This window comes from Oreochromis niloticus, linkage group LG11 (genome assembly GCF_001858045.2).
Source record: "Oreochromis niloticus isolate F11D_XX linkage group LG11, O_niloticus_UMD_NMBU, whole genome shotgun sequence".
NCBI classification, from domain to species: Eukaryota; Metazoa; Chordata; class Actinopteri; order Cichliformes; family Cichlidae; genus Oreochromis; species Oreochromis niloticus.
In genome coordinates this window covers 20,730,305-20,755,961 of record NC_031976.2, presented here as the reverse complement: position 1 = coordinate 20,755,961, position 25,657 = coordinate 20,730,305, and the positions used below count along the sequence as shown (strand labels likewise).

Here is a 25,657-nt window from a genome sequence, read left to right as displayed (position 1 = left end):
CGAGAAGTTGTCATACCGGTGCTGACCCTCCCCTCTCAGCTATTCCCGATTCCCCTAGTTCCCTATTTGGCCGTTTCGGTCTCCTTGTGGGCGGGTCGCATGCTTTTGTGGCTCACTCCCACTGTGACGTGCAGAGAAAAGTAGCTCCCCGCACACTTACCGGGCCGAAGACTGATAACAGCCAGTGACTGAGCTTCTGTGTGCGGTCAGCAGAGAGACACCGTGACGAAGCTTTCAATTCTTTATTTATTGTGTGTGGAGTATTTATTTATTTCTGTGAGAGATGAACGGAGTGACGAGAAGTCTGTGCACCTTTGAGGACATCAGAAGTCAGGAATATGGGGTAAGTTACTTATACATCAGCTTACGTGGATTTCTGTGTCTGTGTGTGTGCTGCGCGTAATGAAGTAGGTCTAACTAATGAACCAACCAGAAAGAAATCAGGGTGGTTCGTTTAATTTAATTTATTTATTTACTGTCTTTCATTTTTCAGTTTTTGTCTGTACTCTGTTTTACTGACTGGCTTTGATGCAATGTGATTTTGTGGCTTCACCTGCTTTAAATGGTGCTTTTACTGTCCCTGGCTTTGTTGTAATTAAGGTATTAACCCCTCTTACCCATAGAGACAAGGTGGCAGCTCAGTATTAATCCAAATAACATCTGTGTCTGTCACAAGTACCTTCTGGACACATCATTTAAGGCTTACAGTTACAGAGAGTGAAGGCAGCTCAGGAACTAAAGGCTGTGCTCGTGCAGTATGTGTGCCACCTGCCCCTGTGAAGGTTTGATCACCAGAAATAATCAGCTCACTGTGTGTTTGCTTTGCTGCAAACCTGTAAAGAAAGTAGTCCTAAGCTTTACTTTACATCCCTTGAATGGGCTTTATTTGCTTGCGTGACAGCAAAAGCATTAATCATTTACCTCACCTGAAAAAACTAACTGTTGACCTGCGCTGTGGTTTATGAGGTTGCGGGGCAATATGATACCCTCCACCTTCCACCTCAGCACTCTCCTGCTGAGCTCATATCAAATCATATTACAGAAACATGTAAAACTTTCAAGACACACACGTTCATATTTGTTTAAAAATAACCTGAAGGTCGTCTAAATTCTTAATTTAATTAGATATTGTCTGACTGAGCTCGACGGGAAGGCAAACTATTTTACTTCCAATGAATCAGACCCTTTGGTGTGTATGAATGTATTGAAGTTCTATCAAATTCATTATCTTTTGTCCATTTGTGGTGAAAATCTATGGTTGGCACAAAGTCCCGCACCATTTGGGACCCACTGGTCTAGATCTTCTGTTGTGTAACTACAAAGCAGATGTAAACGTCAACGTGTACAAAGGGCCACTTACACACACGCTGATTAACAGCTCTCAGGAATGTGTTATGGAGCAACATACGAAACTTTATGTTTGTCCAGTCTTTGTTTTATCTAATCATACATGACATTTGAACATGAGGCTGATAGCACATTTGCATCAGCTTCACAGAGAACATAAATTTATTTTTAACAAAGTCAAATTCAGCAGTCAAATAGTCACCCACCTGCAGTATTTGCATCTGATATGGCTGTTCCTAGTTAATAAAGCAGCCTAGGAACTTTCACCTCAGTGTACTGTAACGACTGGAGGGTACTGACAGATTAGTTAATGACACAGTTATCAGTGACACGTCTGTAATGATACAAGAGGGGGAGGAATGTGCCTGATGTAGCACAGAGAGGCCTTCAGCAGCTCATTTGTTAAGTATATTTTCGGGAACTGGGATGATGTGATAAAAATAAAATAGAAGGAACAAGAAGCACTAACTCTGAAACAAAGAGTGTTCTAAAGTTAGTACTAGTGACCAGAAATCCCAGGTTTTTTTTAATCTATTGTTTGAAACTGTAGCGCTTTCTCTTTCCTGCACAGCAGGATTTATCAAGGTATTATTTTCAGCTCAGGCAATGTTTAGAAGTGATGTCACAATTGCATGTTGTTGAACACATTCCCAGCGTCTCTTCTCATCGTCAGTCATCTTAGTCAGGAGAGTCTGACATCACCAGCTGGGAATGGGCCAAACATGACTTATTGGCACATTTGTGTTGCGACACGATTGCAATATGCCCGCAAACACCTTTTTTACATGCCACACAGACCAGAAAAATGACTGATTATAGGGATTCTAGTGTCATTATATTCTTGTGTCACTGTGAACTCTGATCCTGGACTGCTTGTTTATCTTCACCTGTTCAGGTTCTCACATGACGGCATTTCACGCAACAATCAGCTCCTCTGTCCTCTTTAAAATGGACTTAGCCTAATTTAACCCATTAATTGGCGCAGCCTGCTGAGTCAATGGGACAGTGACACCTTTTCACTGCCGCAGGAGCTACGGATGCATAAACTAGGGCTACAGCTTGCGAGCACTAATTATCAGTTAATCTTCCAATAATGGTCTAAGATTAAATGATTAATTGGTTTAAATGTTGAAAAGCACTGAATAATGTTCGTTGCAGCTTCTCAGCACGGTCCAAAATCTAAAGGCAGGTGTTTAATTTATTCTCTTATGTGACAAAGAAGAGCAGTCTCTCTGGATGCTTGCAGGCACCAGGTTAGTCACATGAAGAAACACTGAAACGATAAATAAGTTACCAGTTTAACTGTGCATCAGTCCTATTTTGATTAACTTTGATTCATCTCTGTGGTTTTGTGTAAAACTCCCTGTGCTTGCCAAAGCTGGGTGGAGCAGAATATAAAAGTGGTCATATAATCCAGTTTCTATTACCGATAAGTTGGTGTTGAAGCTTCGAGTCGTAGTTTTGTTTACCTAATCTTTGATCACATAGTTCTCTGTATTAGTATTTGCTGTTCAGCCAATCATTTGTGTCAAGAGACCAAATAATGCAGTAAGAGGTTTATTGGGTTACGCCTATTTAAAGAAAGGTTTTCTATACAAATGTGTTTATATTCCTGTTTCCTTTATGCAAGCAAGACACTGAAACTCAATAACAGTGTGAACATTGTTACTAAACTACAGGAAGCGCTGGCGGCCATGCTCGGATTGCACATGTCGTTTTAAAGGCTGAGGTTTACGATGCAGTTGGACAAAAGATAAAGTGACACCTGTGCAGCGTGTGGGAAAGCAGTGCAAGAGAGGAGGAATGTGATTTAATTCAAAGACGTTTCTACAAACACACACACATTAGAGGATGTTTCTTTTTGTGGCATGCAGGGGATGGTTTACCATTAAAGGGTGATACCTGCCTCTACCTCCGTTTGGAAATATAAACTCTTTCCTCTTTAAGTGGGATCGATTTCTAAGGGACAAATCCAGAAATTCTGCATGTTTAACAGCAACATTCCTAAACTGCTAGTCAACCCTCGGTTACAGCCTCCTGATGCCAAGGTCTGAGATGAAAAGCATCCTCGTATCCTTTCAGCCTTTCTGCCTGCAGGTACCCCCGTGATCTTTTGTGTCCATTGTCGTGCACCCAGCTGTGTGGACTCTGTGCGTAAAACTCAGTGTCATGTTTCTGCCAAGATAAATGCAGTGTGCACTTAACCTCGTATGTGTGTTTTGTTGCGTGTCAGTGGCGTCACTGTCTATAAGCGCATCCAACTGGTCCTTTTGTCCGTGTTCCCGGGAAGTCTAGTATTACAGGTTGTTGCTGAAGGTGGAAAGGACCGCATTTTTGTGTGTCCGCGGACATAAAAGAGCAAACCAGCAGAGAGACTGAATAGCTCAAAGCTGGGATTAGTGGAGTCTTTGTTTGGCTGTCTGTGGAAGTCCGGAAAAGTCGTGTAATGATGGATTCCTTCTTAACAACTATCCCACTGTTCCCCTTCCGTCCTCCCCCAGTCGTGCACCCTATTAGAGCTTACTGACATTTGCAATCTGAGAGGAGAGCATGAAGAAAGAAAGGGGATTTTTTTTTTTTGCTTTCATTTCTCTGAGTTTTCTTCATTGTGGTTGGACCTCCACCAAGACTATTACTCTATTTCCTTTTTTACATTCATTTTCTATTATTATGTCTCCTGAATATCAGTCCCACACGACTCGCTGTCTGCCTTTTTCCTTTCATTGCATCCTGAAAAGATAACCAGCTAATCTAGCCCTAGACCTTCTCTAAACACAAAGCTTTTCTTTTACAGCAGCTTTTTATCGTGGCATTACGCAACACGAGCGAGCTCATTTCCCCTCGTCTGGTCAGAATCGAGACGCACTCTGCACATCAGACAGGGTCTCTGGACAGAAGCTGAGATCAGAAGGATTAGAATTGGTTATTTGTTTGTTTTTATTATCCATCATTGATACATTTTTTTTTGTAAATTAGTTGCTTGGTAAGTGGCATTTCATCTGCATTCAAAAATCACTTGAAGACAGATGATTTTGCATTGCATTCATTTACACTTCCTTATAAATACAGTAGGGAGAACAGGGAAAGTTTTGGCTGAAACCACCAAGCTGAAGATTATGAAGCTTGTTGGGAGGGAAGGACCCATTAAAGTGTCAATCCAGATAAAATGCCTTAAAAACTGGCAGATATGACATTGACCTTGGTGGAGGATGGGCTTTCTGGTTTCCCTTCTAATTGTTGACCAAAACAGAAACAGCTGTTGATAAAGGCAATCACACGCGAATGTTCATTCTAGCTGCACTTTCACCGAGTTGTATTAACAGCTCAGAGAACAACACGCATCTAACTGTCTGACAGCTGGGCGAAGTCCATCCGCAGATCGTGTGACTTGATTGGTGTTCTATAACACCAATTAAACTGACATTAGGTGAGATTGCTGTGTCACCGCCTAAAGCAGTGTCTATGAAAGGAAAAGCAATGTAACAAAATGTAGGTAGGGCTGTTGTGGTGCATGATGAGCACCAAAAGAAAACAAAGGAATAAACTATTAGCGTACAAGTGGCTAAACATGACCAGACACTCCCACTGAAACGCACCAGAGAGCAGACACACAGATATGTTACTTTTTTTTAACGATTTAACCAATTATCTGATTAAATGTAATATATCACCAATTAATCTGATTGGAAGTATTACTCGTTCATACATTTGTTTCTGTTTAGAGTTGTTTGGCAGTGACATGAGGAGGACAGAGTGAATACCCACGGGAAAATGAACAGAACAAGTTGTGTTGGCTGGAATGAGTTATATAATGTCTCCGACCTCCTCCCAAACATCCGCATACTTGCATTAGCACAGACGCTGACTGGTCACTGTTTATTAGAGGCCGCCGTGTGCTGGAAGACACACACGGAGTCCCATCCTGCTCCAGAGTATCTTTGTTAAAGAGACTTTTATCCTGTGACTGAAAGAAAATATCTGTTTTGCTCGAGCGTTGATTCTGTGCATTGTTATGCCTCCATCTTACTCCGCCCTCTTGTATTGTTAGTGTGCCAGACAGTTTATGGCTACTGTGAGGTTATGTTGCCATGGAAATATTCCGTCTTGCTTGACATTACATTTGCTGAGTACTTTCCCAGAAATCCAGCCACTGTCTCCAATTGGCTGCGAGCATCTGGAGGGTCTCCGCCTAAGTCCCTCTGACGTCCGTAGCACTCGGTTTAAATCAAACAATCTGTCCCTGTGCAGCAGTGAGAAAACTTTTTCTTTCGTTCTGATGCTCCTATAACACACTTTCTTACTGGATACTCCCCCCATCCCTCTGTCCCTCCTTCTCCGTTTCACTCTGTGAGTATGACTCAGTCTCTCCTCCTCTTTTTTTCCCCTCTCCTCCTCAAAATAGTTCCCAATCAGCCTCTCCATCACATAACCGTCTCTTTGTGGCTTCACTTCATCAACCTCTTACTTTCGCTGCCTTTTACAGGACGGGTGTAGGCGGCTGCGGCTCACACTTCACGACCAGAACCAGGCGGCGGCTCGGAGCACAGAGCAGCACAGGGACAAGGTAAGCACGTCCTGTACCTGATAACTTCTGACCACCAGAAGGGAGAACAGAGCAGATCCTGGGCATTAGAACAGCAGCAGATGTTTTAAAATACGAGTCTTTAATATTTGAATAGATTTGTCACCTATTAGACTAGACTGTGAGAGAACTGATTTAGAAATGTTATCGGAAGAGAAAAGAAGTGCTGAAGGTTTGTTCCCCCCATGTTTGGATCTGACGGTTCAGACAGTTGCTGGGTTAGTTAATCTTCTCTATGATTCTCAGTAATTAGCTCAGAACTGCGCTTTCAAAAAAGGAAAAAGAAAAGACACCAGCCGCGTGTAAAGATGCCATCAGCTTTTCATTAGTGGGGTTCCCACACTCAGAATGTCTCAAGACAACCATTGTTCTACCAATACCAGTGGGACCACCAGAGCAGCACAGTTGCATAACGTGTCTCCACCTTTATCTGCATGTTCCCCCCCCTCTCGCTCTCTTAGCGATTAGTGCTCAAAGTCTCTGGCTCCAGATTACAGAGGCTCTCGGTCTTTCAAACCCACGCAGAAAGAAATTTTTCATTTTTGCCTGTTAGCAGTTTAATTTCACCAAGCATGCAGACGGTCCTGGCAGAAAGTTTGGATTCATTATCAGTCAGATTCATTCCTGCCAGTTCTCACGAATCCTGTATTGCAGCATTGATTGTAAATATGACCAAACCCTTTGTGGATCATCTGCATTCAGTTTGACATTTTATTTAGAAATGTATCACACCCATCTACTCACGCAAAACCCGATTGTAAACTCCTCTTATCTCTGCTAATTTGCAGCCAGTCGGACGAGCTTTTGCACTGGTGCAGCCAGCCAACGAGAGGACAGCTTTGACCTCTGAACCAGTCAAATCCACAGAGGAGCAGGTAGAAATCATCAAGGTAGGCTTCTTCGTATTTTCTTTTTCTTTTCTTTTCTTTGTTTTTTTTTCTTCTGCTGGTTTTAAACCAGTATATACATTCATGTATGTGCTTGTTTCAGGTGTATCTAGAGGCCCGCAAAAAAGAGCAGCAGAAACACCAAGAGAACCTGAAGATGCTGTCAGATGAAGTTTCACAGATACAGGAGGTCAGTGTCTGGACAGCATCTAACTGGCTGTTTCACTAACACACAAACGCAAACAGTAATTCTACAGTCTGTCGTCCCTGTTTTATAGCTTCTGTAAGAATTTGCATCATGTAAAATCATCCTCACTCACACGCTTCTGCCCCTTTTCTCTCGTGAATCCCTTCAGCGCTCGACTTTCGCGTGTTGGTCATTTGCTCAAGTAGCAAACATACATGTTCAGATAATATCTTAATTTACAACAATATCTTTTTTGTGTGTTTGTGTCACACAGGTGAGATATTGCCTGAAGACTCTGAGGGAGCAGATGGCAGCCAAAAACAAGGTAAGCCATTGTTAGCCTTGCATCCTGAGCTCTTGATGGCATTTCCTTTAACTCTCCCCTCACTGTCTTTAATATTTTCCATCTGCACTTCCTCCTTTTATCTGTCCAGCCGCACACAAATGGGTGGAAGGTTGGAATCCCCTTCAGAAAGAGCACTTCATCCACTAAACCAGGAGCTAAAGATGACGGACAGGTGAGCAAACACACGTATGCACATCATAGCTTCAGTCCTGTGGTGTCTTGTTGTTTTTTTTCTACGGGCTACCTGCGTCAGTTTGCGTTTTCTATATGATTCCTGTAAAGCGATCACCTCCCGGAGGCTCACAGATAGAATGTGGTGTAAAGTTAAACAGCGAAGTCATCATGGGGGAAAAAAGAGAGGATTAAAATGGCAGACAAAAAGCAGCTACGTTTACAGCACCCCAGGGTGTAAGAAAATGCGCGGAAGAGCTGTTCCGGCACACTATGTACCGCTGCCTGCGTGTGTTATTGTTTTCAGGCCCCCTTCATTCCACGCATGCTTCATCCTTCATAGATTCATCGCTGCCTCTAAGCCAGACATTTGTAGCATCGTCTTGTTGTGCGTGTCAGCACTTTTTTGCACACACACAACAAACAAGCTGACACTGTTGTGTTTGGTTTTTACTGTTTTTGCGCCACTTATAGCAGCATTTGTGACTCACACGACAGCTTACTCGCTCTAAGTGTGGGAGGCACAAACAGGAGGGAAACGCAGGTCAGGTTCCAGCTGCTCCACTGACGCACGTGGACACGCCTGTTTTCTTTACAACGGCAACACCCACAGAGCTCTTACGAGACTCGGCCATCATTGTATTGATTACATCATTATAAAAACATCTGAGTACTCTTAGGGTAATCCAGCGCTTTATTTTCTGGTAGGACGTGGATGACGAAGCAGAGAGAAGCAAGCTGAGAGAAGTCAGTAAGCGCTTATATGCACAGATGCAGGAAGCAGAAAAGAAACACCTGGAGGAGAAAGAGAGGCTGCAGGTAACCTACAGTCTTTGCATTCATTGTGCATATTACATACAAAGTAAACACATACATATTTATATAATTTGCATGAAAGCGATATTTAGAACAAAACTTTTTGACCAATCCAGGCTGAAGGCAGCAGGCTTAGAGAGCGTCTGAGTGACCAGCAGGAGAAGCTGAGGAGTACAGAAGAAGCCAGCGAGAAGAAAGACCAGCGCATTGATGAGCTCCAGAGGCTGCTGGGAGGAATGGAGCAGGAGAGCGCCACGCTGCGGGAGGCCATCCGCAACCGTGAGGATGAACTGCGGGAACTGCGAAAGATCAGAGAGGAGGGCCACAAAGGGGTGGAAAGGTCAGCTAATAAGCACACACACACATATAAGTGTTAAACTCTCCACTTATCAATTATCTGCCAATAGCGTGTTCAGTAGCGTGCTGTAACTTACTGTGTGTATTTTTAGGACTGAGCAGTTGGAGAAGGAGGTGGCCATACTCAAAGAAAAGATCCACCATCTGGATGACATGCTGAAAAGCCAACAGAGGAAAGTCAGACACATGATCGAGCAGGTGGGATGAGCATGTGCGGCTCTATAAAGCAAACACATTGTCTCGGTGTTCGTCTTTGCGTAGGGATCGCTCACTGTCTGTCTCCGTTTGCTCGTTTTTAGCTCCAGAACTCTCGCATGGTGATCCAGGAGCGGGACCGCGTGATCAAAGAGCTGGAGGAGAAAGTGGCATTTTTGGAGGCTGAGGTGAGGACAGCTTCTCCTGTAAGAAAATATGTCTGAGGAATTTAAATTGAAGGGTCAGGGTAAAAAGTAGACCAGCCTCTGCAATTAGAGAGAAGACGAAAGGAGAAAAGCTAAAGCCAGTGTCTGTTCTGTGATTATAATTTGCACCCTTTGAAATCTCCCTGTGTTTGCAGAACCGAGAAATGCATGACCAGGTGGACTACTTCCTGGGAGGACAAAGGTCAAATTCCTACCTTTCATCAGAACGCAACGCCCAGATTGTCTACAGGTGACTTATTTTGCCAGCGCTCTTCCAATATATCACGTATAAACACCACAATACTCTGATAGGTGCGTTAAATGCTGTTTTCCATCTAAAAAGTAATTTATACTCCTCTCGTCACTACAGCAAACCAATCAAGCCGTCCACCTCGTCCAACAAACCGCTTCCTTTCATCAAAGTCATCGAGATCAAGTCATGAACCAGCTGGGCAGATGAATTGATCCGTTACCGCTGAGAAGGGCTCAGAAGCACCAACCGCCTGTTCGATGCCGACTGAATCGAACGTTTCCGATGTGCGTGCTGAACATCAGAGACCACAACTACCAAACCAAACAATACTGAAGGAAAAAAGGGGGTGGGAGGGAATTATCAGCACACATACAAACACACGCACTTGTGTGTCTGCGCATATGCATAAAGAATGTGTGTATGTGCGCTTTAATGTAGATGCATTAGAGTGAGCAATGTGCGTCTAAGTTTACGTGTAATACTGCAAACTGTATGCAAGTGTTTTTGCTTGCCCTGCTTTAAGTTTATAATAATGATTAACTGTAAGAGCAGGCGGTAAAAATTCCTAACAACATTATAAAATTCACATACAGCACAGCAGCGCCAATAAGCTGTAGCTAACGCCGCCGTCAGGACACACGATGTGAAGAATCATTAACTCGTTTATCTGAATTGTGTCTTTGTCTTCGTTGCTGACTCCTCCGTGACTCCGCTCCCTTTCTGTGTGAACGGTGTAATGCTTTAGAGTGTAAATACTGACTGTAGCCTCTATAAGGGCGACACCCTGTGATTATTTTTATGGGCTATTTATTTTTTTCTCTGAGCTGTTTGTAAGTAAATATATGGTTGTCAAGCCTCCAACGAAAAGTATGGCACTTTATGAAACTGTGAGGATGCGGAAAGAAAAATGAAGATGTTTGGAAAGTCAGACACATGAGAGGCGTCCTTTTTCTTAATATTTCTTGTAAAGCATTTCAGTTCCCTGTCACTGTGCAGACGGTCACCTTCTTGTTCTACGTATCCGTGTGATTTTGATGTTTTGATTTCTACCTAACAGCTTTTTCCTCTATATTTATTAATGTTAAATAAAATGCCTAGAGAGATTGTTTAATAGAGAAGCTTTTGTACGAAGTACCTGTTAATCTGCTATCTGTGTTTGTTTTAGAATAAAATCACTGAAAATCAATGGGTTTCCTTTCGGTTCTTACCCAGAGACCACAAGTGAAATAAGGTGAAGCGGGCTCCCTCTGCTGGACACTAGTTGCATTACAAAATGATACAATGATACACTTTATTAGGTACATCAACTACTCATTAACGCAATTTAGCAGTGCTGTACATCTAGGCATGTGAATGCATGGTCAATACATCCTGATGAAATTCAAACTAAATACAAGAATGAGGATGGAAGGTGCTTAAAGTGACTTTGAATGTGGCTGTTAGTGTTACTATGTACTCCTGGGAATTTTACCACACAACCATCTCTAAGGTTTACAAAGAATGGTCTGAAAAAAGAAAAAATATGCAGTGAATGGCAGGTTTTTGGCTTTGTTGACATCTCAGGTCAGAGGAGAATGACCAAATCACTTAGGAATGATAGGAATGCAACTGTAACTCAACCACTCATTACATTACACACCATTCCTGAAGCAGATGGGCTACAGCAGTTGAAGACCACACCAGCTGCCTCTCCTGTCAGCTTAGAACAGGAAGATTAGGTAACAGTTTGCACCGGATCACTTAAACTGAACAACCAAAGATAGTTTGATAAGCAACATAGAGATGATAGGGTCAGAATTTGGTGTAAATGACATAAAAGGATCGATCCTGCTTCGTATTAATGGTTCACCCTAGTTGATGTAATGGTGTGGGGAATATTTACTTGGCATATTTTAGGTCCCTTATTACCAGCTGACCATTGTTTAATCACCACAGAATAACTATTAGTATTGTGTGTGCAGCCAACAAATCTGCAGCAATTGTGTGATACTATCATATCAATATGGACGCCAGCACCTTGTGGAATTTATGCCATGAAGAATTTAAGGGCTACAAAGGGATAAAGAGGGTACTGTCACGGTGTGCCTAATGCAGCTAGTTTCAGCTGCTTCCCTTGCCACAAGGGGTCGCCACAGTGGGTAGGTTTGCATGTTTGATTTTGCAGTTTTACGTTTTTCTTGTCAAAGAAAAATTCCCAATGACTCAAGAATCAACTGTATGTCACAGTTTTATTTGGATGGTAAATTGTATAGTAGGCACCACATAAAATAAATTATTCAGGCATTAAAATGCCTCCCTGGGAAACCATAAAAGCAGATGAAAATGAAACACAGCTCTGATATCAGTATACCATTAAGAGTCAAGGAACAGAGATCCCAAAACCCCACTTAAAAAATACATCAATACACTGAAATACTGTTAATTTACATTGCACTGAGATAACTGATTTTTTTTAAAAATGCACTTATTAATCACAGTTCCTGAAAACAAGTAGCACAATGGCTTCTGTAAAAAAATGATCAAGGTTTAAAAAAAAACAAATAAACAAAACAAGTTGTCAAATTCACTGCAACAAAAGACAGCAAAGATGTACGTGTAAAACATAAGTGACATAAACAGCAGATGTTTTCTCACTAAGCAACAATTAATGCTGGTTTTCTCTGAAAACGTAACTATTAACATTTTTAAACGGTTGGTTATTTTCAGCAAGTCTGCATAGGCGTTTACATTGTGCAATAAATACTGATTGTCTTATGCTGTTGCATAGCCTAATAGCTCTGGATTTGTTTTGGTCAAATCAAACCTACTTGCTATAGTCGGTTAGAGTCATTCTACCCATATATAGCACGCATACATGCAATAATACATACATGCAATAATATGCATAAGCTACACTTAGGTAAAGAGCACTGTAACAGTAATCTGATATGCACTACAGTGTAAACAAGGCAATACATGTTAGAGTATGAAGGCAGTGTTTTTGTCTTTTCACTCTGAGACTTCAGGCACTGTAATCACTGGCAGCGCTGCCTTGTCCTTGACCTTCCGTTGGACGGGTTCATTTTCAGAGTGTACTGTCTAGAGTGTTGTAGTTGTCTTTGAAGTTCTTCAGCTCCAGTAAGTGTCTGGACATCTTGCTGCGCTGCTGCATTGTAGTTGTGAGGTAGGTGGGTTGGGTCGGAGAGGGAGAGGAGGTGCTTGCGGGCTCCGTGGTGCCGGTCAGGTCTCTGGCTGCGGACTGATGGTGCTGACTTAAAGTGCTGCTGCTCTGAGACTTCACTCTGAAACAATACAAGGAGAACCAATTGTTCCCGCTGCCTTATTAACATTCCATGCTGGGATTAAAGGAAAAGCTGTAAGGGAGCAACGTGAGGAATGGTTGTGTTTTCTTACATGGAGGCTAGTTCTGTTAGGGCTTCCTGGTACTTCAAGAATTCTGCTTCACCAAAAGCCTGAAGATGAAAGCAGGAAAACACCAAGATCAGTGATTTGGTACAGAAACCAGAATAAAAAGTGCCCTAAAGAGAGGTGATACATAAATATTTGTCACATTTTCACTGCCATGCTGGGCAATATGGAGAACTCTGAAATCATATGGACAATATAGCTTATACCTCGGGCTTCACAGTATGCCACAAAAAACACTACTGTTAAAGAACCCTTACATTTTTGCATTTAAGAAAAAGCACAAGAATTAGCAAACAAAATGACATCAAGTGCGTCAGAATTACAACAAAAAATTAAGAGTCCACTGGAAGGGCAACACGGAGCTGTTTGTTCATCACAACTGTTACTCATTTTGTCACAGAATCGTGATGTTTGATGATGATATACACTCACCAGGCAGTTTATTGGGTACATCCATTCAGCTACATGTTAACACAACTATCTCATCAGCAAATTACATGGCAGCAACTCTAATTATGTACCCACATGACTATCTGTCTATTGTCCGAAAAAGAGAAAATATCTAGCAAATTATGTCAGAGGAGAACTCAAATAAGCTGTTGTTACAGCCAAAGTATGCAGAGAAGCATCTCTGAAAGCAAAACACGTTGAACTGTCAAGCAGAAGACCGCACTGGGTCTCCCTGCTGTCAGCTAAGAACAGGAAACTGAGACTGAAAATCCCACATGCTCATTAATATCGGAAAACAGAACACTGGAAAAATGTTGCCTGGTCTGCTGAGTCTCTGTTTCTCCTGTGACATTTGAATGGTAGGGTTAGAACGTGCTGTAATGGATGTGCAGCCAACAAATCTGCAGCAACTCTGTGATGCTATTGTGTCAAAACGGACCAAAGTCTCTGGGGAATGTTTCCAGCACCTTGTTGAATCTGAGCCATAAAGAATTAATAAAGGCAGTTCTGAAGACAAAACGGGGTCCAACCTGGTATGTGAGTCAGTGAGTAAATAAGAGAGGACTGAGTTGTGGACTGTCTGAGAAAATGCTGACCTCTGCCCCATGACGAGCTTTATTGTAGCCATCTAGCACCGTGTCGATGACAGAGCTCTGGTTTTCTCTGAACATGCAGTGGGAATTTCGTAGCTGCAGAAGCCAGGTCCGAAATCTTTTTCCAGTAACAGCGGTGGACATTCCTCCAAGTTCACGAAAAGGAAAATCTAATGACAAACAGTTGAAGATGCTGCTGTAGCAGTCAGGAGGATTTAATCTGGATTCATAGCAAAACAAAACAAACTGTAACAGAAAAGCTTACCGGCATCTCTGATGGCATCAAGTGCTTTCATTCTATACAAATAGTCACAGGAACCTGGAACATGTGCACACACACACACACAGACTACTTAGTGCACGGGCATGGAAACTATTTATGTGGATAGCTTCAGGAGTGGTGCGTGTTATGTGTGTGTTTGTTTGCTCCTCTTACCAGACTGTTCTCTCTGCATTAATCGGTCATCATCTGGAGACAGCAGACGAGGCTCAAAGTGGATTTTCTGGACCAGGGTCAGCTTGGCTTCAATTTCTTGTCTCAGCTCCTGAAACAAAGACACAATTCTTCAGCACAAACACAAAAAACATCAGAACACACTTGCATTACAACAGTGTGTGTTTCACCTTTGGTGCGTTGTGGCCAAGGGGTACATGTGGTCCTCTTCGAGACTTCACGGCAAGTCGCATAATTTGTCTTTTGACAAAGATGAACAGCAAGACAAAAATCTGAAAGAAAGTTAAATGTTAGATGGATGTCTGCATTTCCCTTTTTTTAACCACATTGCATTTGTTTATTCAAACAAGTTGCAGTCAGCGATACAGAAGACAACTTGTTTGATATGATATTGTAGGGTATTCACCTTGCAACATAAAGCACCTTATGGTGACTGTTTGTGGTTTGGCACTATATAAATAAGGCGTTGAGGCCTTGAGCATTAACATCAGCACATAAACTGTGTGCCAGGAGCTTCATAATGTGGGTTTCCACGGCCGAGCAGCTCCTGTAACTGGCACTGTTTTTTGTCCATATAGTGCAAATAAATGCAAGTCTTAGGGTTAAATGTGTGTTTGTTTGTTTGGAGGGTAAATGGCAGCATATTCTTTAGAACTAAACAGAAGTGAGACTGAAATATTTGGTTTGGACCAATATGGAGAATATTGATATCAATATCGAGAACCGGTTTTCTACAATAACCCGTTCTCGATTAATGACCCAGTAGTTCAATTCCATGGAATTGTTAGTTTGCCTGTCTATCACTCCCTCTTATCGGTTCCACTTGCACTTGTGCTACAATCAGGTGATTTCATTTCATGTGTTGGAAGAGGACAGTAATGGCACAGTAATTATGAGACAATTCGTTTCGTGTAAGTTTTTGGAGAAATGCAAAAATCATATAAATAGTATAATGAATTACTTAGTCCTGGGAGTAATTAAGTAACATACTGCATTACTTTTAAGAAAAGTGGCCTGTATGATATGTGTGATACATTACCTCAACATTGATTACAACAAAGAGGGGAATACCTCCAACATAATATTTGACCCACAGCATGCAATTAATTTGCATGAATGTAATGTCTTTACTGTGCTGCTTGGTGGTGACTCTCAAAGAGGAGTCAATGAGAAAGGACAAATAATCAAAGTCGATAAGTGATATCAGTAATCGAATTGGAATTGTTACATTCTTATCAAGTCCCATTTCTAGTAAACAGTGTGTGGTATGATAATGGCAGGTGTTCTGTGGGTGTTCCTGAAGGCTCTCTGTTAGGCTATCTGTTGTTTAGCTTCTACATCAGTGACCTTCTACAAGTGGCTCATGTCAGTAATATGCAAATGTATGCAGATGATACTGTCACATATACACATGCAAAAACTGCAGAGCTTTCAGCGAATAAATTAATCCTTTGCAATGCAAAGGATCATGGAGAGATATGGCAAGTCCTGTCTTAGCTCGTTAACGCGTCTTGGTATGATTCAAATTTCAGTTTTAAGTCAAATATAAAGAAACTGATCAAAGCTATTACATACAATCTGATAAAGCCTGAGGGACATTAGAGTCTGCCTCTCAATAGAAGCTGGTAAGACCTTCATGCATGTGATGATTCTTTGCCATATGACAAACTTTATGTTAGGAACAAGCTTGGGAAACAGTCACTAAACTAAAAAAAGACCTCTCGGGTCATCAGGTGCAGATCTTTTACATGTTCCTGCTGAGCACGAGGGTGTTTTCAGTTACTATCGCACTGTTCTTTGGAACAAGCTGCCTGCTCATCTGAGGTGAATGACATCTGTGCATACAGTCAACAACAGATGCAAAATCTTTTTATTCTCAGAGGCTTCCACTCAATAGCTGTGTGTGTGTGAGTTTGTGCATGCACATGTATGTTAACTTGTATTTTACTTCATTTTAAATGTTTATTTTGCTGTTTTCACTGCCTTAAGACATCTTAAACCGACATATGTTTTTATGTTTAACTTAAACGTGCTATATAAATTAAATTCCTTTAATATGAGTCACACGTGGCCCTGCAGTATGCTCCATTGGTTAATTGTGGTTTTATAAATAAATTGTTTTGTTTATTTTTTGTTGTCTTCATTTCTTGCCACAGTCCCTGAGCCGGGTTGTGACACCTCCAAAGGGTAAATGTTGTCAGGCATCACTCTAAATCCTTAAATTACACAGTGTAGTGTCGACATTTTTAAAACATTACAATAATTATGAATGTTATTATGATTAATCGCCTTACTGCAGGCACCAAAACTACAGAGGAGACATTGGACTTCAGTGATTTTTATAAAACAGATTTCACACACTATTAGCACCTTTCAGTGGAGTACAACATGGCTGAGGGATTCAGGTGTTCAAACTGTAATAACAGCTTTATTTGTGTTTAATAGCAGATTAACAAGTAGAAGTGAGTCTTTGAATTAGGTATCAACCACTGAAAGCCTCTGATGAGGAATGAGGCACCTGTCCAAGCATCCAGATTACCTCTGTAACACGGGACTGCGTTCATTGTTTCGGTTTGGATTAAACCAGCACAAACAACGTTAAACAAACTCACCAGACTGCCATAGGCCATCACAAGCACCACGTTAATTCTCGAAGGAAGCGAGTCGTTAAACATTTTGAAGATCTGCAGGTTTTCTTTTTACTTTGTTGTTATTTTTAACTGAACTAACTGGATAAATGTCGATTCAAAGTGCGTCCAGTGCCCGGTACGTGTCTCATTTAAGAAGGCGTTTTCAAACCGCAAGCAGCCAACAATAAAGGAACAAAAGACAAAAACGGGGAAGTTGAGCGGACTAAAGTGCTTGTTGCTACATTTCGCTGCCTGATTTGTTGACTTCCGCGGTAGTCACGTGACCGGTACGGACAGGGTTGACGTCAGGTCCGACGCTGCCCCTATTGTGTGTGCATGTATTTTTTTTAACTATATATTTACTCACGCTACTTCACAACAATGACTGTATGAAAGAGTCATTGCTTCACACATGTAAATAGGAGGAAAAAAAAATGCTAACTTCTTGTTTTATAATGAAGGAAATTAAGCAATGTGTTTCTATTTTTCTTCCTCAAATTCAAAAAGAGTTATAAAACTGGATGTTTAAAGTCTTTAAGTGGGTTTATTGTCAACTTTCTCACTCTCTTCTTTGTAACCTTCATTATTTCTTCACTAAGATGTACTTTTTTGAGAGGAACTCAATATCAGACAAATCATACAAATAAAATAAAAACTGAAATGCTTGTCAATTCAAGTCATCTCCATCTCCACCTCTCTGCTTCTAGATTTTTCTTCTTCTTCATATTACATTTCTATCTTCCCTGACACTAAACTTAGTGTGACCTACTTATAAAATACACTGTCCTTTCCCACAACGCTTCTGCAACACACAGTCTGTCGGTCCTACACCCTAAAGAATGAATTTCAAGCACTAGTGTGTGTCTGTGTGAGCTGAACTGTTATTTGCATCCATCCTGCAGAGACAGTGGGTGCTATTCTTCTGTCTGGAACAAGGGTGGGTGTCTGTGGAGTTGCATGGGGCTATTTACCCCTACTCACACACTTATCTCTGTCCTGAGAGGCACTATGCAAGCTACCAGCCCTCTGTCCGGAAGGCTGGTAATTGATTGGCTCATTATGGTCCTAATTCTTATCCCAGGGTCTGTGTATGTAAGTTATTTATTTCAGCAGGCACACATAAACATCAAGACTTCTCTTATTTAGTTGTGCAGCAAGCTAGCGTGGTAACCACAGCTTCCTCTGTCTCAACGGAAGACAAGTAACAGTCACAGGTGCATGCAAGGCAGCAGTAAGTAGATGAGCCTCTTCATGAAAAACAAAACTGTAAGTAGCTGCGTTTTAATGATTTTATACATTTATGTGCGCGTCCCTTTGTTTTTAAATCTGTAATAAAAAGGCTTTTTGTTCCCACAAGCAGCTTGTTCTGTGAGAACAAAAATTATCAGCCATCTCGGATATTTTTCCCTTTAGTCAGCATTACAAACCCACTGACTCTCACCAAGTGTATGCGTGTGTGTGTGTGTGTGGAGTGAAGCTCTGTTTTGTTGAACAGATCTTATGGCAATATTTATCCCTGTTAGTATTCCTGGCTCTTTGTAATCTCTGGACCCAATTAAAGGTGCTCTGTTATTATGTATTTTGATACCTGCTCAGCCCAGATGATTGGACTCGGGTTTGCCTGAGGTGGGGTGATATTACGGGCCTTGTTTTAGGAAATGTCATGCTTGTACCGTTTCACACAATATCGAAACTGTATCTCATCTCCCTAAAGCTATAAAAGATGTTCATATCAAATGATTAGCGGGGTGTGTGTTTTAACGTGGGTAAACGTGTGTGTGTGCATTCCCTATCGAGGCGTTTGAAGGGTGACACACTGAACCTCAGTCAGGAATGTTACCCTGTGAGAATAAGGAAAAGAGGGAGAGAGCAACAATAGGCGGGGGAGGAGAGAGAAAGACAGAGAGACACAGGGAGGAAGAAAAGGAGAGAGGACAAACCAGTGTGGCAGGTTTGCGTCACTGTACACACTCTATCATGCAAAGCTGATGGAAAGAGAAGCAGACAAAGAGTGAGAGAAGGGTAGTCAGGAGCGAGGAGCTGATGTCATTACATGGCGCTGTCTTCATTATGAATCCGAGTTAACACAATGACCCGGGACAAGTACAGCAAACACACTTAAAGGAGGTAAGGTACCTGTTTTGTGAATATAGGAGTGGACTTTCAGTGGGCTAATTTGTAACTGTGTAATTGAGTAAATGTCTGTATTTTCATTTGATGTCAGGGCGCAATTGTTTCCTTCTTTCGGTTCAAAGGGGAGTTTAAAGTGAACGAGTATGTGTTGCCCTGGTTACACAGATGGGGCAAAATATAACAGGTGTTTCTGTAAACTGACTCTCAGGCTCACCTGCACTGGAAAGCACCTCCAGTGACTGCCTGGAAGTGCCATGCTTTAGCCTAAACTAAACAAAGCGCTGCATACTGTAAATCTACTCTTATGATATATAATTACAGGAACCCATAAGCTTGCAGAATTTATCCCTAATGACATTATGAAATGATTAGATCTTCATTCAGACTTGATTAGCGATCAAAGATGGTTATCATTGTTTTCATTGGCTGTACACACAGATAACCATGATGAGTCATTACCCCTCAGTAATGTTATCTGCAGGCTGTATTTAAATCAAAGTAAATCTGTGCTCTTATGACCGTTCGATTTGAATAAGCTGCTGTCTCTCTTTGACCACGAGACCGATACGTGCTGCAGAGATTGGCACTTGATACATTACTTTTGCTGAGTGGATTGCTGTTAGGTGAGTTTTACCAGTTTTTGGTTCAGGTTTAGCTGATGCTGACAGGTAACTTCAAGTATGTTGCCTATGTAAACATGGTGTCCCATACGTGTGTACAACAGAGAACACTATTTGAGTCATGCTGTTTGGTGAGTCAGGGAGAGGACAGAGAGAACATGTTGCAAAGTGAGCTTGGTGGCAGAGGTTTTTAAGTGAGTTGTTGTTTAGTTTTGATCTAATTTCTTAACATTTTTTAATGCTTTCTACCCAAATCAGTCTCCACATTTTATGTTTCCTGTCCTCTAACACTGTGAGATATTGTTGACCATTCCAAGTGGCCAATGTGACCACAATCCACATCTCTACATTCCAGTCCAATCCGTTCTGAGAATAAAATTTTGTGCATTTTTATGCTTGGCAGGCAATGGGAGCTGTTCACTGAGGTCGAGCTGGGGAACTGAAGTCTCCTGTGGTCAAAACAAGAAGAAGAGCCAGTGGAGTCACCACTTCCAGACCGCAAACCAGAGCACAATTAGGAATATCAAACTTCTGCACTGAGGATGTCTGTCTGTGGGAGAATCTAATGAGAGGACTGTAACTGTGACACTATTTGTTTTTTACACGCCCAAAACACGAGCTTCCTAGATGAACCGCTTCCAGAGTGCAATCTAAAAGACAGTCGCTTGGACTCCCAGAAAATATCAAGTTCACTCTTCCGCTCTTTTTTTGGGATCTGGCATTTGACAGGAGGTCATTAACTTTGTTTACTCTCAGACAATGGACTCGTCTCTGCTGCCCGCTTCACAGAACAAGTATGGCAAGCAGAGGACAGGGGTGAAATTCACCGTCCGCTCAGCTAACTCTCCCACATACAGTCTCTCTCGCAGGTCAGGTGTCAGGAAACGGGAGGGCACAGGAGAAGTTGCAGAAAGAGAACGATATAGGACACACACCAACACAAACGGTACAAATAAGGATGACGACACAGTCACTGGATATGAAACCAGGACTAGGAGTGGCAGCGGTGTCAGCACAAACAGAACGATCCCAGAGTTTGGCACTGACAGAAGAGAAAACCCTGCATTTGAAAGCCGGGGAAGATCGGCGTGGAGGGGATCTAACCTAACAAGCAGAAGTAAGAGTTTAGATTTCAAAACAGGGGCTAGAACACCTGATCCCAATACCATAGCTGACTTTTCTCAGCTGTCCAACAACAGTAAAGGGGACACCAGTAAATATGCTGGAGCTTTGGAAGGAAGGAGGACACGAATCGAAGGCAGCGTCATGGACAGGATTTCGTTGCTACAGGCCTTTAATTCTGTAGGTATAACTCATGTTCAAGAGAGAAGCGAGCTTTTGGAAAGGGGCAGTAGAGGTAACACTCTCCCTACCAGGTTAAGATCCCTGTCTGGATCTAGCTCTAGGAACACAGATACATCTTCTTCACTGGGGCCCAAAAGTGGCCAAAGTATAATGGAGCGGATAGAGAAACTCTTTGGACCTACTGGTTTTGGTAAAACGGATGACTACAAAAATAGGGATTCCTCTAATAACTCTGAAGCATCAACAGATTCCCTCATTTCACAGCAGCAAAAGCCTCATGAGAAGACAGCAGGGGGCACCTTCCCTAGGAGTTTCTTCGCGAAGGACAGCGATAGTGCGGTGAAAAGTGGACTTTCACTCTGGACACAAAAAGACGCCAATGCCTCAGGCTTTGAGACTTCATTTTCGTCTGGGGCAAGCATAAGCAGAGATAGCTCACCAGGAGGGCGGATGCAGGGAAGGTATTCAGAGGAAGGTGGAGTTCATTGGGGCAAGGGTTTTGTGGAAACAGGTACAAGGTCCCTGGATAGAGCGAGGAGTAGGTCCAGTGTAGCTGCACAGATTAGATCTGCCAGGGCAAACGCACAGCCAACAACGTTGTTAGAAGAGACACCAGTTTCTTTCAGAGAGTCATCTGGATTCAGAGACAAAAGCAAAGATGAGAGCTCTGCAAACCACAGAGAGGAAAAGAGTGAAACTAATGAAATAAATGGGATGTTGACAGACAGGACTAGAAGTGTTGATGGACCAGATCAAATAACCGAACTGAAGGGCGGTAATACTTACGAGGATGTATTTGAGACGAATCCACAGAAAACCAATGTGAAAACAACAGAGAGACAGAAGGCTCTGTCTGTCTCCTCAGCAGCCAGTGTTAGAAATAAGATCAACCAGTATGAGGCTCTGACGCAGCGAGCTCAGGGTTTTGCAACAGGCCAAGTCCAAATACCCAGACGTACCTTTTCTGTACCAGCACAAGTCAGCAGGGGACATGAAGGAGTGAAGAAAAGCGGGTCTGCAAAAGAAATAAGTGAGCTAAGGAAAAAGTGGGCGGGACTCCAAGAAGGAGGGGAGGCACACGGTAAAGGTGAGGACAAAATGATGGGAACAGTAAAGAAGGTTTGGCCTGACAGAAATGTATCAGTGGATGAAACTGGACTAAGAATAGAGAAGGAACAGAAAGGACTAAATGACTTGGATCAGAAAAGAAAAACAGACTCTACTGATGATTTAAAAATTTCCGGACTCAAGACTACCCAAGAAATGCCTCACGAAAGTGACAGAGCTGTAAGTGGAAAGCTTGGCACAGAAGAGACAGATTTCTCCAAAGCCTCAAGCCCTGAAGAGGCAAGTGAGAGAGACGTGACAGGCAACAGTACACCAACCCCACTACCGCCCTGTGAACCTTCACACCAGGAAAGGTCACACTCTGATATTACTTCACCAGTTAGTGATGATGAACACACTCCAACAAACAGCCCTAGCTATTTGCCGACTACTTCACCTATGGCACAGCTGGGAGATGTCACTCCCACTGCTGACACTGACAACAAAAGCCCTCCCGTCTTCACATGTCCAGCAAAAGATCCAGACTCTTCTCCTCGCACTCTTCCCGCATCTTCTGACAGCAACCTTCAAGATCTCATCTCCCCAGACATCCAAACAGCACCCCAGAAAGGCAAGAAACGGTTATTGGACCTGAATGCTTGGATAGCTGGTTTGAACCCAGATTTGAAAGTCTTTAGTGATGATGAGGATGTTGATGATGATGAAAGCACCCAGAAAGATGATGATTCAAACTATGATTCAGACTCTGGGGAGTCCTCGGTTACCATCACCAGCAATATGAGTCAGTCAGATCGGAGGAGCTTCTCTGTCACGTGCGTACCGTACTTGTTTATTTCTGGTTTAATGGAGTTGCTCATTGAAGCAGATAATTAGTTTTTCACCTAAAACATTTTATTTTCCTTCTTGTAGTCTTTCGGACCTGTGTAACTTTGCTGGAGCTGACTACGATTCGGAGAATGACAGCGATGACTGGCAGTCAACAAGCCGGCGTACCGCTTCAATGAGCTCAGATATGTCAGCCTTTTCCTATGTGTCTGTGATGCCCACCGAGGAGCTCGACAAGCTTGTAGAGGAAGTGAGGAACCTGGGGGACGATGCCCTGCAGGTAAAAACAGCATGAAGTTAAAACCTTTTGAAAGGTTTGAACGATCTGTTGTTTGATATTTTTGTGGCTGTGGTTGCGGTGGTCAGTTCACTGGTCCAGTAACCTCCATCAGATAAGGCTTTTCCTAGGCACTTTACATGTAATGTTAATATTGCTACAGCTGTTGCAGCTGACCAGGTCATGTACCGACTGAATTGAGTTTAAAAATTGTAACTCTAAGCACCTGAGGTCCAATATACCAAGAACATTGTGTGTATTTTGACATCCTTTTGTTTCCCTCAGGACTATGATGATGTGCAGGTAGTGGTTCTCCATAAAGAAGTGGGAGTCGGACTAGGCTTCAGTTTGGCAGGAGGCGTGGACCAAAACAAGCCCATCACTGTGAGAAAATCCTACTTCCTGCTTCTACTTGGCAAATATTCAAATGTGTGTCTGCAGTATCTTTATGTTTTTTCTTCTTTTCTTTTGTCCTCTGCTCAGGTTCACAAAGTATTTCACTCAGGTGTTGCAGCCAAGCAAGGCTCTATAAAGGAAGGTGACCAGGTTTTATCCATCAATGGCACAGCGCTATCTGGGAGTGCCCACTGGGAAGCCTTGAGGGTTTTAAGAAGGGCGAAGGCGAAGGATATGGTAGTTGTAGTGGTGAGGAGGGGGGACGTCATAGACACCTCTAAGAAAGGAGAAGAGGGAACTAGTCGGGGACAAACACCAGAACAGTATGAGACAGGTGAGTATTAGAGGTAACGCTTTAACAAAGATCTGATAAAGACGTCCTTAATCTTGAACTGAAAGTGAGATACTTTATTTGTGTTTTCCCCTCCTCTTAGGTCAAACAGTGTCTGTGCAACTGCAGAAAAACAGCCGGGATCTGGGCTTCAGTCTGGAGGGAGGTGAAGGCTCCAGTTTGGGGAACAGACCACTCACCGTCCAGAAAATCTTCCAAGGTAAGAACACAACCTCTGCCCAAAGTCATGCATGAAACTCTGCCCCAAGTCATGCATGTTAGGGTTATTGGCCTTCAAAAATTGATCATAGGTAATAATAGTTATCACTCTCTGTGTGTTAGACTGACTGGCAACCTGTGCAGGGTGTACCCCATCTCTTGCCTTGTGACAGGAGGGAGAAGGTCCGACTCCAGCAGAAGAAAGAGCACTCATAATAGAGCATGACCATATATAGGGTTTTTTTTTACAGAGATTTTACTGAGATTCAGTCTTAAATATTATCCATTTACTGTATAAACTTTTATGACAGCATAAAGTTAAAATTTGACATTAATGTAGATTTTCTGCTATTTATTTAATTCAATTCATTTTTATTTATATAGGGTCAAATCACAACAACAGTCACCTTAAGATCCTTACTATACATTATAAGTTAAACATTTTATAATAATACAGAGAAACCGCAGACAATTATAGCAGACTACCTTCTACCAAGTACTTGGGGACAGCGGGAAAGAAAAACTTCCTTTTAACAGGAAGAAACCTCCAGCAGAACAGGGGGATATCTGCTGTGACTGGTTGGGGACGATGGGAGGGAGAATGCACCCATTCAGAGAAACCATTATTGATTACTTGTTTTCCCTCTTTCCTTCCTCAGGAGGTCCTGTTGACGTGGTGTATCCCGGTGATGAGGTCCTAGAAGTTCAAGGGACAAGCGTGGTGGGGATGAGGCGCTTAGAGGCCTGGACTTTGATCAGAGCGCTTCCTCCTGGGCCTGTGGATGTGGTGCTACGTCGCTCCCATAAGCATCCAGAAACATGAAGATTAACGAAGCGGTTTACTCCTTGTAAGATTCAGGGGATGGACCGAAAACGTAAACGCTATCTATGAGAAACAGTATCACCTTCAGTGGGCAAGAACTTGAAATTTGGATGTGAGGATATTAAAAATGTGTTTATCTACACTCAGTATAATGATTATAATATCCTAAAGAAAAGGAAATATAAGCTTGGAGACCAGGTCAAGGGTGTATATTTTTCTTACATGCTCTTTTTTAACAGGATTGCATCTACCTCAAGGCCTGGCAAACCTCTATATCAGCCGAATCATAGAGTAATTGTGGCTCCTACATGCATCAAATCAACCAACATTTGTAACAGATAGATTGATCAGTTCAAAACAGGTCATTTGGTACCTGTAAGTGAAAAACTATGTTGTACTATACTGTAAATAGTTAATAACTTTTCCATTGAGACTTTATATTTCTTTTTAATAAAAGCTAACAAATTGATGTTTGTCATTCTTACAACCAGCAGAGGGAGTAAATCGTCTTCATTTAGATCGGGGTTAAAGGTATCTTTCCTTTTAAACATTAATAGATGTTGATGCCCCTTAAAAGTGAACACATAATAATACCTAATCCCTATGTGACTTTTACAGCCTCCCATCACAAAGTCAAGGTTTCAGTTTTGGAGAGATTTCTCAGATAATTTGATAAGAAAAAATTAACACGATAACCTCTCATGGCAGTTATATGTTTTATATCTTATCAAATCCTCATCCCATGTTACTGCCTTGATCACGTGCCACTCTGGATATT

At 42.1% G+C, this 25,657-nt stretch overlaps 3 protein-coding genes and 1 long non-coding RNA gene across 6 annotated transcripts; 2 read left to right on the top strand and 2 right to left on the bottom strand.

The window, feature by feature from the left end:
* The first annotated feature begins 146 nt into the window (after positions 1–146).
* On the top strand, positions 147–10,533 carry tuft1a (tuftelin 1a). The gene is made up of 12 exons (XM_003450965.4): positions 147–343; positions 5,831–5,911; positions 6,718–6,819; positions 6,920–7,006; positions 7,278–7,328; positions 7,438–7,521; positions 8,229–8,339; positions 8,453–8,676; positions 8,786–8,891; positions 8,993–9,076; positions 9,250–9,344; positions 9,465–10,533. Exons 1-12 carry the CDS (start codon positions 284–286, stop codon positions 9,535–9,537), a joined length of 1,158 nt encoding a protein of 385 aa, XP_003451013.1. The 5' UTR covers positions 147–283; the 3' UTR covers positions 9,538–10,533.
* LOC109204249 (uncharacterized) lies at positions 8,450–9,243 on the bottom strand. Its single transcript, XR_003222247.1, has 3 exons — positions 8,966–9,243; positions 8,771–8,849; positions 8,450–8,635 (listed from the first exon to the last, which is right to left on the bottom strand). It is a non-coding gene; the product is annotated as an uncharacterized LOC109204249 (long non-coding RNA).
* A 1,023-nt stretch (positions 10,534–11,556) lies between the features above and the next one.
* On the bottom strand, positions 11,557–17,167 carry ltap1 (lipid transport auxiliary protein 1). Its single transcript, XM_003450964.5, has 7 exons — positions 16,865–17,167; positions 14,423–14,524; positions 14,235–14,343; positions 14,064–14,117; positions 13,802–13,968; positions 12,741–12,799; positions 11,557–12,628 (listed from the first exon to the last, which is right to left on the bottom strand). Exons 1-7 carry the CDS (start codon positions 16,925–16,927, stop codon positions 12,412–12,414), a joined length of 771 nt encoding a protein of 256 aa, XP_003451012.1. The 5' UTR covers positions 16,928–17,167; the 3' UTR covers positions 11,557–12,411.
* A 776-nt stretch (positions 17,168–17,943) lies between these two features.
* si:dkey-92i15.4 (PDZ domain-containing protein 2) lies at positions 17,944–25,348 on the top strand. Of its 3 annotated transcripts, XR_002063840.2 has the most exons (8): positions 18,808–19,009; positions 20,039–22,820; positions 22,918–23,113; positions 23,396–23,494; positions 23,594–23,840; positions 23,941–24,057; positions 24,180–24,239; positions 24,716–24,843. XR_002063840.2 is itself a non-coding variant. In XM_003450963.5 (7 exons), the coding sequence occupies exons 2-7, from the start codon at positions 20,395–20,397 to the stop codon at positions 24,877–24,879; spliced, it is 3,249 nt and encodes a 1,082-aa protein (XP_003451011.2). In that variant the 5' UTR covers positions 17,944–18,148; positions 20,039–20,394. The 3 variants fall into 3 exon arrangements, 2 of the variants coding, with proteins under 2 accessions (XP_003451011.2, XP_005472734.1); XM_003450963.5 differs by lacking the exons at positions 18,808–19,009; positions 24,180–24,239 and adding an exon at positions 17,944–18,148 and having other exon boundaries at positions 24,716–24,879; XM_005472677.4 differs by lacking the exon at positions 24,180–24,239 and having other exon boundaries at positions 18,813–19,009; positions 24,716–25,348.
* Positions 25,349–25,657: the final 309 nt, after the last annotated feature.